At 38.8% G+C, this 14,244-nt stretch overlaps 1 protein-coding gene across 1 annotated transcript in view; it reads right to left on the reverse strand.

The window, feature by feature from the left end:
• The window catches only part of LOC107655410 (voltage-dependent calcium channel subunit alpha-2/delta-2-like), a 29,705-nt gene that overhangs the window by 719 nt on the left and 14,742 nt on the right, over positions 1-14,244 (reverse strand). The window contains exons 13-37 of the mRNA XM_016442899.1: positions 14,092-14,170; positions 13,892-13,941; positions 13,198-13,287; positions 13,010-13,075; positions 12,852-12,926; positions 12,410-12,484; positions 11,520-11,591; positions 11,243-11,314; positions 9,406-9,467; positions 9,240-9,316; positions 9,085-9,145; positions 8,870-8,967; positions 5,753-5,843; positions 5,609-5,671; positions 5,422-5,525; positions 4,262-4,360; positions 4,046-4,137; positions 3,880-3,927; positions 3,718-3,789; positions 3,445-3,597; positions 3,261-3,313; positions 3,055-3,110; positions 1,940-2,066; positions 1,756-1,865; positions 1,543-1,625 (exon numbers count right to left, since the gene is read on the reverse strand). Coding sequence (XP_016298385.1) covers positions 1,543-1,625; positions 1,756-1,865; positions 1,940-2,066; positions 3,055-3,110; positions 3,261-3,313; positions 3,445-3,597; positions 3,718-3,789; positions 3,880-3,927; positions 4,046-4,137; positions 4,262-4,360; positions 5,422-5,525; positions 5,609-5,671; positions 5,753-5,843; positions 8,870-8,967; positions 9,085-9,145; positions 9,240-9,316; positions 9,406-9,467; positions 11,243-11,314; positions 11,520-11,591; positions 12,410-12,484; positions 12,852-12,926; positions 13,010-13,075; positions 13,198-13,287; positions 13,892-13,941; positions 14,092-14,170 — 2,028 coding nt within the window. The remainder of the gene's footprint in view (positions 1-1,542; positions 1,626-1,755; positions 1,866-1,939; positions 2,067-3,054; positions 3,111-3,260; positions 3,314-3,444; positions 3,598-3,717; positions 3,790-3,879; positions 3,928-4,045; positions 4,138-4,261; positions 4,361-5,421; positions 5,526-5,608; positions 5,672-5,752; positions 5,844-8,869; positions 8,968-9,084; positions 9,146-9,239; positions 9,317-9,405; positions 9,468-11,242; positions 11,315-11,519; positions 11,592-12,409; positions 12,485-12,851; positions 12,927-13,009; positions 13,076-13,197; positions 13,288-13,891; positions 13,942-14,091; positions 14,171-14,244) is intronic.

Here is a 14,244-nt window from a genome sequence, read left to right on the forward strand (position 1 = left end):
AGATGTGGTTCTTTGAGTTTTCTTGGTAGTTGCTTAGGGCATTACTATGGGGTTGTTAGGGTGTTCTACGTGGTTGCCAGGATGTCACTATGTGGTTGTTTGAGTGTTCTTGGTGGTTGGTAGGATGTCTGCATTAAGTTATTAGGGTGTTTAGGTTGGTTACCCAGATGTGGTTCCTTGGGAGTTCTTGGTTGTTGCTTAGGACATCACTATGCTCTTGCTAGGTTGTTTTAGGTGGTTGCCAGGACGTGGTTGTTTAAGTGTTTTTGGTAGTTGCTAGGATGTTTGCATGAATTTGCTAGGGTGTTTTGGGTGGTTACACAGATGTGGTTGCTTGTGAATTCTTGGCTTTTGCTTGGCATCACTATGCAGTTGCTATGTGTCTTTTAGGTGGTTGCCAGGATGTTGTTATGCGGTTGTTAAAGTGTTCTTGGTATTTGCTAGGATGTCTCCATGCAGTTGCTAGGGTGTTTTGGATGCTTAAGAGTTTTTGGTAGTTGCTTAGGGAATCACTATGGAGTTGCTACAATGTTCTTGGTGGTTGCCAGGTGGTTTCTAGGGTGTTTTGATACGCGGATACATTTTCTACGTTGTTTGTGCTTTGATTTGAACAAAAACATCAAATCCGTATGGTGCGGCTGACACATAACAACATATGCTGTTTGCGTTCAGTGGATACTCTCCAAAATGGCGCTAGGGTGACGCGGAGGAGACACATTTTTGAATAAAGTCATTATTATTTTTTCTTTTGCACACAAAAAGTATTCTCGTAGCTTCGTAATATTATGGTTGAACCCCTGATGTCACATGGATTATTTTACCGATCTCCTTGCTACGTTTCTGGACGTTGATCGTGTAAGGACCTTTGCTGTCTATGGGAGGGTCAGAAAGCTGTCAGAATGCATCAAAAATATCTTAATTAGTGTTCTGAAGATGAACGGAGGTCTTACGAGTTTGGAATGACATGAGAGTGAGTAATTAATGACAGCATTTTCATTTTTGGGTGAACTAACCCTTTAACAGGAGCTCTGGGTGGTTGCCAGAAATTTGCTATTCGGTTGCTAGGGTGTTCTGGGTAGTTGCCAGGACATTACTATGCGATTACCTGAGTTTTCTAAGTAATCGCCTGGACGCTATGTGTTTCAGCATGACATTACTATGTGACTGCTTGAGGGTTTCAGCTATTTGACCATGTGGCTGCTAGGGTGTTCTGGGAGATTGCCAGAATGTTGCAATGTGATTGCTCAAGTGTTCTGGATGGTTGTATGGATATTGTCTATAAAATAAAAATGATAAAAACATAATAAACTGTTTGGTCGGAGCTGATAGCCTACTGGGCAGCTCACCAACAATATAACGCCATTGCGTTGCAGGCATCCCGAGTTCGAATCCCGGCTTGAGGACCTTTCCTGATCCCACCCCCCAATCTCTCTCTCACTTCGCTTCCTGTCTACTCTACACTATCTTAATAAAGGCAAAATGGCAAAAATAAATCTTAAAAAAAACAACTATGTTTGATCAGAGAAACAGACAGCGCTTCACCTCTGAGTTGTAGTCGAAGCATTTGTCAGGTCCTTTCCGATAGCGGGCGGAGTTTAACACCTCACACGGATTCTCTTCTTGAGCTGAAGAAGAAAATTAAGGAAACGCCACAAGCTCAGTCTGTCATCTGTCCATCATTCAAACACAGATGACAGCTGATTAGTATCTGTTAGTGTCGCTCTGTGAGCAGAGGATTATGGGAAGGAAGGATACACTTTGTTCTGACAGGTAGGAGTTTCTCGATCTCGCAGGAGCTGCAGGGCAGCGTCTCTGCCACCACAAACAATAGGTTTGTGTTTTCTATACGCTTGGCGTGGAACAATCTGACAGAAAGAGAGTTTGTGTTGGGAAAAGTGTGTATTAAAATGCACTTATGACTTTTTCCATACACACACACCTGGAGCAGTTCCCACAATCCTGCAGCATGTTAAAGGAGTTGGTGGTGTTAGTGAAGTAGAACTGACTGTGAATCGTCACACAGCTGCTGCTCCCTTTAGTGTCCGAACTCTCAGCCCAGACATCTTCTAGAAGACACAATTGTACATAATGCAATCCCAGAATGCTCAAAGCTAATTTATAAATGTATTTTAGGAAGTATCGACAGAAAATGTCTAATTAAAATGTATGCACTGTATATTTATTGAGTTTGGAGTATTGGCTCATTAGTTTAGCAACATGTTAAAGGGATAGAATTTTGGGTGAACTGTCATTAATTACTCACCTTCACGTCATTCCAAACCTGTAAGACCTTCGTTCATCTTTGGAACACAAATTAAGATATTTTTGATGAAATCTGAGAGCTTTCTGACCCTGCATAGACAGCAACGCAACTACCACTTTTAAGGCCCAGAAAGGTAGTAAGGACATCATTAAAATAGTCACATCAGTGTGACATCAGTGGTTCAACCGTAATTTTATGAAGCTACGAGAATACTTTTTGTATGCAAAGAAAACAAAAATAACGACTTTATTTTACTTTATATAGTCATTGTTTTTGTGTTCTTTGCGCAAAAAGAAGTGCTCTTGTAGCGTCATACAATTACAGTTGAACCACTGATGTCACAAAGACTATTTTAACCTCCTTACTCCTTAATACTTACTACGTTCCTGTGCCTTAACCGCGGTAGTTGTGTTGTTGTCTATGCAGGGTCAGAAAGCTCTCGGATTTCATCCAAAATATCTTAATTTGTGTTCAGAAGATGAACAAAGGCCTTACGGGTTTGAAACAACATGAGGGTGAATAATTAATGACAGAATTTTCATTTTTGGGTGAACTAACCGTTTATTGTTATGTTATTTGTGTGATTGTGCACTGTTGAATTATGGTTAGAATGCTGTCTTGGAAGATCCTGCTAAAAAAACAAAACAACAACATCTTAAACCAGCCTAAGCTAGTCTTAACTGGTTTAAGCTGGTCTCCCAGCCTGAACAGCTGAAGAGTGGCCTATGAAACCAGAAAAACAGCCTGACTGGTTTAAGATGTTTTTTTTTTTCAAGGAAGATGTGTCAAACCTGTGGTGAACCAGCTGCTGTAGATGAGTCCATACAGGAACTGCTGCAGGACAGACCTGAAAGAAACCAGAAAAAATAACACACGAGTATCTGAATAAACATTATTAGGGTATGAAACCAGATATGTTTGATGTTACAAATGTCTACTAAATGTTGTCGTAACAACCAACAGGGGACATTTTTAAAAATAGTGTAGAGGTATTTACCACGCCGCTGCTGACGTCCACCAGGCCAGACTGAGAAAATCAGCAATGGAGGGCTAAAGAGAATAAAACACACGTTTAATTTCAAAATACTTTATGGGTTTTCCTAGAAGGAGAATTTAACTGTAGCACCATAAATAATTTAACATCAATGTGATGGTTCTCCATGAACTAATCGGTTTCTCACCACATAGAATCCTCTGTGCGCAGCTCCCGTGTGGCTGCTGGCTGTCGGCTCACAGGCTGACTGATACTGGAAGGTCTGATGACGGGCGTAGATTGAGCTGTTGTAGAGGGCGAACATCAGGTAGGGGTCGACCTCGCCGAAGAACAGACCCACCTGAGACAGACGTGGACATAAAGACCAACAAACTCAGATTTTTTTGTGTATTTAAGACTAATTTAAATTTAATTTGAATGATTTCATGTGACATTATTTTTGGTGTTTCTGAACATCCACCTTCTTCCAGTGGTCTCTCTGATTGGACATCACCAGGAAACCTCCGTCATCAATCAGGTAACACAACAAATCCTGAAACATAATAACACCTACATTCAAGACCAGATCAACTAACACAATGATCTGTTATCATGCAGAGCTTGTGTGTGCAGGTTCTCTCACATCGCTGTTCACTTCACAGTCCATCTCACAGGATCTGGAGGGGCCGCACTGCACAACACAAACAGGAAGTTATGATATGTCACTACACTCATGCCCATACAGATGAATATGATGTTAGAAGAGGATGTTTTTCTTCCATTATTACAGTTTTTCCAAACAATCGTACCTTATGAGCGGCCTGTCTGCTGTCTGATACGTTGCTGGCGAGTATCTTGAACTTGTCGACCCAGGCCTCCAAATCCAGCTTAACTCCAACCACTAATAACAGGAACACAAGATGAAAAAAGCCAGGGACAGACCACAGAATCGCTTCTAAAGGGATTTGAACCTTAGGCTTATCAAAGAGGAAAGGACACAAACATGCTGTTTCAGAGAAACACACCTGCAGGCTTCATGGTTTTGCCTGAGATCACGACCTCCACGGCGCTGGTGACCAAAATCCCCACAGTGCCGTTCTCTGAGATTAACAGATCATCCACTGCTAAACACAAATATCAGAGACATTAAAACGGTGAAAAGCTTTCATACAGGGATGAATATCACACATATTAATGTATAAAGTCAACATGAGATCAAAATGATACTTTCTTTTATTTACTTTCTTAACATATGTTCCTGTCAATTACTTCATGTTGATGTAATCTTATTAATTTTACAACAGTGGTTGACCAATATGGGGTGCCTGGTATATAATATGCCATTTAATGATTGCCAAAAAACAACAACAACAACAACATTATTTCATTATGGCTGCTGTGATTAGTTATTGCCAACATAATACTGTTATTTCATGATGGGTCCTGTAATAGAAAAATCAGCTCTGTAATAATTCATTACAAGGCAATATTTAGTAATCAAAGCTATTATATTTAATTGTTGGCTGTAATATTTAGTAATGATCTTGAAATATTAATTCATCCATGGTGTAATATTAATTTATTAATCTGGAATATTTAGTAATACATATTTTTATAACTATTATTAACCAATATTAAAATACATAAATACAGCTATAATATTCAGTTAGAAATGTAATGTTTAGTAATCAATACTGTAATATTTATTAATCAATGCTCCAATTTATTAAATTACAGCTGTAAAAATTAGTAATCAATGCTGTAATATTAGGTAATAAAGTAATAATTAAAGAAAAGCTGTAATATTTAGCAATGAATGCTGTAACATTTAGTAATAAATACAGAAATATGTATTTATCAATATTTTAATATTAAAAAATTAGTAATTAAAGATGTAATATTTAGTAATTAATATTATAATAATTGAAGAACAGCTGTAATATTTATAATGAATGCTGAAATATTTCTTAATCAACATTATATTTAATTAGAGCTGTAATATTTAAAAATCAATGCTCTAATTTTTAGTAATTAATATTGTACTAATTCAAGCTTAATAATTAATGCTGTAATATTTAGCAATCAATGCTGTTACAGTTGTTGATACATTTTGCAGCTGACTTAATGCTAATCACTTATTAATTCTATTATTGTTTGTGATTTCTTGGTTCAGATGAGGTCTCACAGGTTCGCGCTGGCGCTCTGAAGATGTAGCCTTTGTTGTCCAGAGTGCGGCGGAAGAAGTTTGAGTTCAGAGGTTCAGGATCCTCGTCCCATGATTCAGCAGCTCTGAAACACACACACAAACATATGACGATTAAGCTAATTGTAATCGAGTGAACATTAGCCGAGTCAGAAGCTCCGTCACTCACGTGTTGGGGTAAACGCGCGTGACGCCTCCATTGGTGGATGCGAACAGCGCCAGGAAGCCGTACCTGCAGAGATCAGACTGTCCAATCAATATCTGAATCCAGTTAATACAGTAAATCAACAGACTGTGACGGGTCTGATCTTACGTGTTGAGATCCTTGTTCTGCCAAACGCGTGTGGCGAGATTCCAGAGGATCCCAGAATCCAAGATCAGGTTATGAATGAGACCCTGATCACCTGTAAGCACATTACAAAACATTCAGTCAGACGCTTCTCACAGTTCACTGAAAGATTCATGATTGGAGAGAAACATTTCCCTAAATTCATCCGTGTGTGGTATCTTCACATTTCACATAATGAGAATGTAAAATTATTAAATTATTCAAATTTAATTTTAAGCTCATGATGATTTATTCGTTCATTATGACTGCTGTAATTAGTTTTTGCCAATATAATACTGTCATTATGGGTGATATAAAAAAAAAAATCTAAAAATCAGCTCTGTAATATCTATGTAACGGATCGGCCAGGCTCCGCCACCACCCAATCACAGCGATCCCTCTCACCTGAGTTCTGAGCACCTGCACCTGTCACCAATCAAGCACCTCATTACCAGCCTGCATAAAAGCACACACCTCAGACACCCTCACTGTCCGGTCTCGTATACACGTAGAGGACTCAATGACTTTGCTACTTAAACTGTTTTGTATTAAACTAACCTGTTGTGTCAGACCTCTTCCATAACAGAAGACCGGACCAACACCGACGGCACAGATTAGTCACCCTGATCCCTTCCAGGAGCTCGTAGACTCACTACGACGAGTGCTACGCAATCCACCGGCACCGCCGCCATCACCACCCATCACCTCATCCATCCCAACCAGCACTTCTTCGCCTACCATCATCGCTAGTCCCATGGCTCGACCGGCGCCCTACTCTGGTTCGGCGGAGGAGTGCAATGGATTTCTCCTCCAGTGCAATCTCACTTTCAAGATGCAACCGCACTCATATCCCACAGACACCTCTAAAATTGCTTTTATTATCTCCCTGCTAACAGGACCTGCACTGCAATGGGCGGAAACGATCTGGGCTCAGGCCAGCCCCGTCATTCAAGATCTGCAGAACTTCCTGGTGCATTTTCGCGAGGTGTTTGGAAGGACAGACGGAGATGCCGCTGTGGGAGAGCAACTCTATCATTTACAACAGGGTACCATGTCAATTGCCGAATACTCGCTGAAGTTCAGAACTCTCGCTGCGGTGAGTGGATGGAATGAGAGAGCGCTACTGACCACCTACAGACAGGGGCTGGAACCCCAGCTTCGGTTACAGCTCGCTGCCTATGATGATTCGTTTAGATTGGAAAAGTTCATTCCACTGTCCATCCGATGCTCGAGCCGCATGCAGTCCTGTCTAGCAGCCATACCCGTCCACGTCACAACCTCCTGCCTCCGCTGACCAGAGCCCAGTTATCCTCCAGAACCAGCACCCGAACCCATGATCCTGGAAAAGCAACGATTATCTTCCGCTGAGCGGCAGAGAAGGCTGACCCGGGGTCTCTGTTTATACTGTGGAGCTCCGGGGCATAAGATCTTGGCATGCCCCCTGCGCCCTCCACGTCCCGTGGTGAGTGTGATTCAACCTGATATTATTAAGATGGAGCCCCTCACTACCTGTGTAATGCTTACTGCCTCTGATGTCTCTATTTCAGTATCAGCCCTTATCGACTCCGGGTCAGCGGGAAACTTCATCTGAAACTTCATCTTCCGGGACCTCTGCCGCCAGCTCAAACTCCAGGCTACCGCCACGGAAACAGTTTACCAAGTCCAGTCGATAACTGGAACACCACTATGCCGCAGACATGTTCGCTACCGCGTGGGACCCATCACTCTTCATCTGGGCCTCCTTCACTTGGAGGACATCCATCTTCTGGTTCTGGAGGGGTCTACTGCGGACATCATCTTAGGGCGCCCGTGGTTGGTAAAGCACAATCCCATTCTGTCCTGGAAGACGGGAGAAGTCCTGAAGTGGGGCAAGGATTGCTTCCCAGACTGCTTCCCCGGGACTCCCTCTCCTCCGAAGAAACTTCCCGAGGCCCTTTCAGTGAATTCCACCTCCATTGAGAGTCCCATCGAGAAGCAATCCTTAGAAATTCCAGCCTGCTATGCCCCCTTCAGAGACGTGTTCTGCCCCAAACAAGCCTCCCGCTTACCACCACATCGGCCAGGGGACTGCGCCATCGATCTCATTCCGGGTGAGCCAGTGCCTCGTGGAAAGGTCTATTCCCTATCGCTTCCTGAGCAGAAGGCCATGGAGGAATACATCAAGGAGGCGCTGGGTCAAGGTTACATCCGTCCATCTAATTCCCCTGCTGCATCGAGCTTCTTCGTGGCCAAGAAGGACGGAGGTTTGAGGCCCTGTATAGATTACCGAGCACTAAATAACATCACCGTCAAGTTCCGATATCCTCTTCCCCTCATCCCAAGTGCCCTTGAAATAAACTGTTTTGTATTAAACTAACCTGTTGTGTCAGACCTCTTCCGTAACAATCTAATTATAAGAGATAAAATATTTCACAATCAATACTGCATATTATATTTGTTTTTAATTAAAAATTGTGACTGGATTATCAATGGTTTAATATTTAGATTATAATATTGAAGTGCAGAAATATTTAGTTAAGAGTTGTAATATCACATAATCAGTGCTGTAATATACAATTATTAGTATTTAATAATCAACATTTAAATATTTATTAATAGATTTTGTAATAAAATATAACTAGTGCTGTAGTATTTAGCAATGAATGCTGTAATATTTATTCATCAATACTGTAATATAATTAAAACAGTAAAATTGAATAAGTAATACTGGAATAATTATTAATCAATTCTGTAATATAACTAGTGCAATATTTAGTAATGAATGCTGTAATGTTTATTACCAATATTGTAATAAAAAATTTGAAATTAGATTGAAATATTTATAAATCACTATTGTAATATTAAGTAGAACTGTACATTTAGTAACTAAAGCTGAAATATTTCTCAACTCTAATGCTTTAGTAATGCATGCTGAAATAATTATTAATCAATATTTTAATATTTAAATAGAGCTGTAAGATTTCATAATAAATGCTGTAATATTTCATCAGAACCACAAAATTGCTGCTATAATATTGAATAACTATTGCTTAAAACTGAATGATTATCGCTGCAACATGTAATATTCAACGCTGGTGTGGTCTAGAGGTGAACGTTACTCACAGTCTTCAGATTCAGGTGAGATCTCCACCATCAGAGACAGGAAGTCCGCCAGGAACTGTGTGTTATTCTCAGCCATCTGCAGACGCTTGCAGTATTCTCTATATATATTACAGAGAGAAATAAAGAGATTGAACGACCACACATTTACACAAAACACACAATATCTCAAACATTTACCAGAGGAAATATCATAATGGATAAATGTATGTGTGTACCTGGGAGCTAGAAACACGTGACCAGCCGACTCAAACGAGTTCGGCAGCAGGGACTGTAAATCTGAGAGAAACGCAGGAGAGATTATTTAGGATGAAACATCAACATCACTAATCTCACACAAAACATCATCATCCGTATTAAATGAAAGACTCACACTGCAGCTGCAGCATGACATCGCTGAGATCAGCCTGGATGTAATATTCACTGTATGGAGGAAGTACCAGACCCAGACTGCAGGGGGCGGCACATGAAAACAAACCATGAGTTTAGCATGTTTTAACGTCAAACTGGACGATCTGAACTGTTTAATCGACTCGTACCTGTAATCAGTGTTGTTAATGGGCGTCCAGGAGTACATACGCGTGACCTCGTCAATGTAGCGCTGCAGGAAAACATTTAATTATCAGACATTTTCAAGCAAAAATTTGAACATTTCTTACGATGTAGCAGAAAATGCATAGATCCCTGCACTATTCTTGCTCGATTTCGAAAATGTTCTTCATGGGAACAGATTTGGAGAAAAGTAGCATTACATAGGGCCCTACAATTTCCACGATGCGTAAAACGCAGGCGGAATCTAGTCATAAAAACAGAATTTACTGTATAGCGCGGAATGTCACGGAATTTGGCAAATTTTGAATGGATACATCAAACGAGGGTTAGTACAGCAAAATCAAAATGCAACATAGACTAGTGTCTGTGAATATTAAGCCGCAAAAATATGAATCCTGCAAGTTCTGTTTGTCTCTGATGAATGAATGGCGCAGACGTGTGGTTTCGTTTCTCTAGAACTGCTCTGAAAGTCACCTCATGAGGATTTTACCATTCATATACAAAGAGAAACTCAAAGGTCTTCACAGTAAACCGTCACAATAAAAGTTTGGTTTAACTTGAAGAAACTGTGACTGAAATATTACTTAATGTAAAGATACTACTACTATTAATAATAAAATCAGAGTCCAAACAGCTGATAAAAACATCACAATAATCCACAAGTAATTCAAAGGCTCCAGTCAATCAATTAATGTCTTGTGAAGTGAAAAGCTGCATGTTTGTAAGAAACAAATCCATCATTTTAACTTTAAACTGTCAAAATACAAGTCCATAATCCATAATAACGATTCCTCAAGTGAAAAAGTCCATCCCCTGTTGTCCCTTTGCATCAAAATCCACCAGAATATTTGTTTAGATCTGTTTTGGTCTGTTGTTTACTTGTAAACGGTTCGATTGTTTCATTGGAGAAAACAATATTATGGATAAGGGACTTTTATTTTAGCCAGAAATAATGGTTTGAAGATAAAAAAAACATCTTAATGATGGATTTGGGATTTGTTTCTAATAAACATGCAGCTTTTCGCTTCACAAGATGTTAACTGATGGACTGGAGTCGTATGTATTACTTGTGGATTATTGTGATGTTTTTATCAGCTGTTTGGACTCTCATTCTGATGGCACCCATTCACTGCAGAGGATCCATTGGTGAGCAAGTGATGTAATGCTACATTTCTCCAAATCTGTTTCATGCCACACTTTTCATGCAAACACGCAAATAAATTCATTTGTAGCATTAAGATTTTTTTATGTCAAAAAATTTAATTTAATAAAAAAATTAAGTTTTATTAATTTAAAAATAATAAAAATGACAAAAACACAATATTTAACCACTGACTCTAGCCATTCAACATAACAGTATAATTGAGAGCTGTCAATTTAAACATTTATTAGACCTTAAAAAATAACAACTTCTAATTTAAGTGAACTTAAAACAATCTTCACATAAACCCATCATAATAAGTGTCATATTTAGCTTCCTGTGCCCTTCAGCAAGTAGGAAATATACAGAAATGGATGGTGAGCAAGTGATGTAATGCTACATTTCTCCAAATCTGTTTCATGCCACACTTTTCATGCAAACACGCAAATAAATTCATTTGTAGCATTAAGATTTTTTTATGTCAAAACTGGAGTATATGTGTTACATATTTAGCCTGTAATGCAATTATGCAAATTGGGATACAGCCAATCAGTGACATCAGGGTCGTACACATGGAAAATAAAAAAATAAAAAAGTAATTTTGAGCCATTTATAGAAAGTCATGTCCCAGATATCACACATGTCCTAGTTTCATCTGCCACATTAATCGCACACACACTTGCCTCGTCAATTGATTTAATTAGAGTTTTGATCATCATCTCTCCTGATCGGCCATCAATCATTTGCCGGCGAATCTAGAAAAGACAGAAAGCAGATGTTAAAACTTATCCATGAGCTTCTGCTGATTTAATAGAAACTGATTCAGCCAAACGTCATATTTAACACATGAAGTGAGTGTGCCGGTGCCACCCACACTGAAAACAATAATTCATTTGTTATGAACAACAGAGAAAGAGTTCAATGAGGACAATCAGCACTTCAGGTTAGTGAAGATTGTACCTCCTGTGTGCTGCTGTCTTCTACTTCAGCATCCAGGAAGTCCAGCGTCACCGGCTCTGGCAAATCCTCCTCCTGCAATCAGGATAAATCAGGGTTATTACCGTTAACAGAAACTGGGAAAAGAAAAAAAAATAAATAAATAAAAATAAATAAATATATATATATATATATATATATATCTTTTGTTCTTTGATTAACAGACATCACAGCAGCCGGGTTATTAGGTTATTTGGCTTAGTTTATAGCTTTAGCTTATTACTTTAAGAGCTGCTGCTTCTGAACGTAATGTGGATCTGTGGATCATGCACTTTAATATGAAATGACACAGGCTACAGTGTGCTCTGCCGTGTTTGTGCGTGCAATTGAAGAGCACACGCTACGAGCACAGAATAACAGCTAACAGGACAGGAAAATTCGTTTTTACTGACATACTGACATATGACCTGAAAACATCTCATCTGACCATAATTCACCGTTGTTCTACTAAAGCTCCTCGTCCGCCCCTGCGTTAACTGCGTTGAATATTTTTTACTGGAAAAATTAATCGCCTGTGTTAACGTGCTAATTTTGACAGCATTACAAAATTTTAACTCAAAGTAAAAAACATAAAATTTAAAAATAAAACCTAATTCAAAATATTAATTTAAAAACTATAATTGTGCATAAATGATACTAAAATAACACTGGGACAAACAAACAATCATGAGTACGTTGAATCTCACAAAACCTGTCTAGAACATGTCTGGGTAATATTGCATGCCCAAAATAATATGAAATACAAAAATGGGCTGGTGTGGCATTATTTTCATGACAAAGAAATCATATAAAACACAAATAAGTGTGATTGTGCTGTGATTTCTGATGGAGCAGATGAAGAATCAGAGTCTCACTCGAGGCTGCAGGTTCGGATGCATCAGCACGTATCCATTTGGGTCAATGGCGAAGATGTATCCGTTTGCTCCCAGCTACACATAGAGAAAGAAAAAGAGAGTCTGTGAGAATGTTTTCTCTTTCTTTCTTTTTTTCTTTCTTTCCTTTAGTGGAGGGATAAAGTACTAGCATTAAAAAATGAGTTTTTCAGTAGTCAATAACTTTATTGACAATATAATATTATGACAATAAATAATATAAATCAATGATAGGATATAAAACATATACAAAATTGCTTATAATAAATAAATTAAATATTAATGTTTTTAACAAATTTAACAAATAGCATAAATTATAACAACATTTACTCACAAAATCTGTATGCCACACAAAATCTGACAATGAAAATGTTCAAGTAGCTCAATGTAACAATCACAGGTTTTTCAATGTGATAAAGTTCACCTTGTATTGTGGCGTGAGTCTCTTCAGCTCATCCAGATGAACATCGACTCCCATCACCCCTAAAATCAGCTGATTCTGAACACACAAACACTGACATCAATGATATGAACACAACAGAGTTCATAGTCAGTGCCGATCCATCAGTGACTGAGCATCACCTGAGAGTTTCCGTCCACAGTGAGGTTGAACACCGGCATCGTCCCCGTCACCACCAGCCCCAGACCCTGTAAATGAACCACATCACACAAACTCAATAAACTCACAATGCTTTATGAGTCATCAGAGTATGACGAAACCAGAGCGGGCCGTATGTTTCACACACAGCAGGCGGTGAAGCGACTCTCACCAGCACGTCCTGATAGACGTTGGTCCATTGCACCTGCTTGGCACTTCTTCCTGCCAGAACCATGGGGCGGCCCAACACGTCCAGATATTCCTGCCGCACACATTCATTTAAGCATTTTACCTTTCATTAATACGCCATTTGTGTTTGGCAAAAATCTAATATATATATTGATAATTTCTGATAATTTCTATATTGAATTTTTCAATATTTAGGCCTACATATTTTCTCTGAATTAATGTTTGCTTTTTTCATTCAGAGGAACCACAAATTAAAAATGTATAGCACATAACAAAAAAAAAAAAATACAGTAAAAAATTTGGTTAAAATAATCCAGCCAAGGTTTTTTTCACTTTTTTTAATTACTAAATGAATACAAGGAAGAATATTGAATTTCAATAGAAATTATAATTGAATTAATTATATGTATCAATATAAAAATACATACTAATAACTAATATTGATATTTTCTGTGATTGACTCACAGAAATAAATCAGACATACAAGCTCAATTGTTGTTTTTGCTCCTGAAATTCGAATCATACAAATGAAGCACCTTATATTTGTGAGCAGCGCGACACCAAACAATCAGGTAAATAGTTACATTAAATTTGAAAATCGAGTGAATATTGACAATGCTGCTTCAATTTTATATCGCCAATATTAATGTGTGTGTGCGTGTGTGTGTGTAACTCACCTGGGTGTTAATCCTTATAGCACAGATGGAGCGGATCTCAAAATAGTATCCTGCCAAGACAGAGAGACGCTCGATGAGATGTCACATGTAATTTCTGTACAGTTCAACATGCATCACCATATAAGTCAACTTATATCTTCACATTACAGGCAGATTTTTTTCATTTTAATGCATCTCCTCTGAATGAGCATGTGTCTCACCCTTATTAGCACATGCGATCCACTGCAGCGGAGTGACATCATAATTGTGCTGCCCCACCGAGAACGTGAACACACGGACCTGCAGAGACCATCACATATCCCACAATTACCCCGGCAAATTAGACAGGAAACGAGCGGTTTCGCTGGAGGAAA

Source organism: Sinocyclocheilus anshuiensis, unplaced genomic scaffold (genome assembly GCF_001515605.1).
Source record: "Sinocyclocheilus anshuiensis isolate Anshui unplaced genomic scaffold, SAMN03320099.WGS_v1.1 scaffold3346, whole genome shotgun sequence".
In the NCBI taxonomy this organism is placed as follows: Eukaryota; Metazoa; Chordata; class Actinopteri; order Cypriniformes; family Cyprinidae; genus Sinocyclocheilus; species Sinocyclocheilus anshuiensis.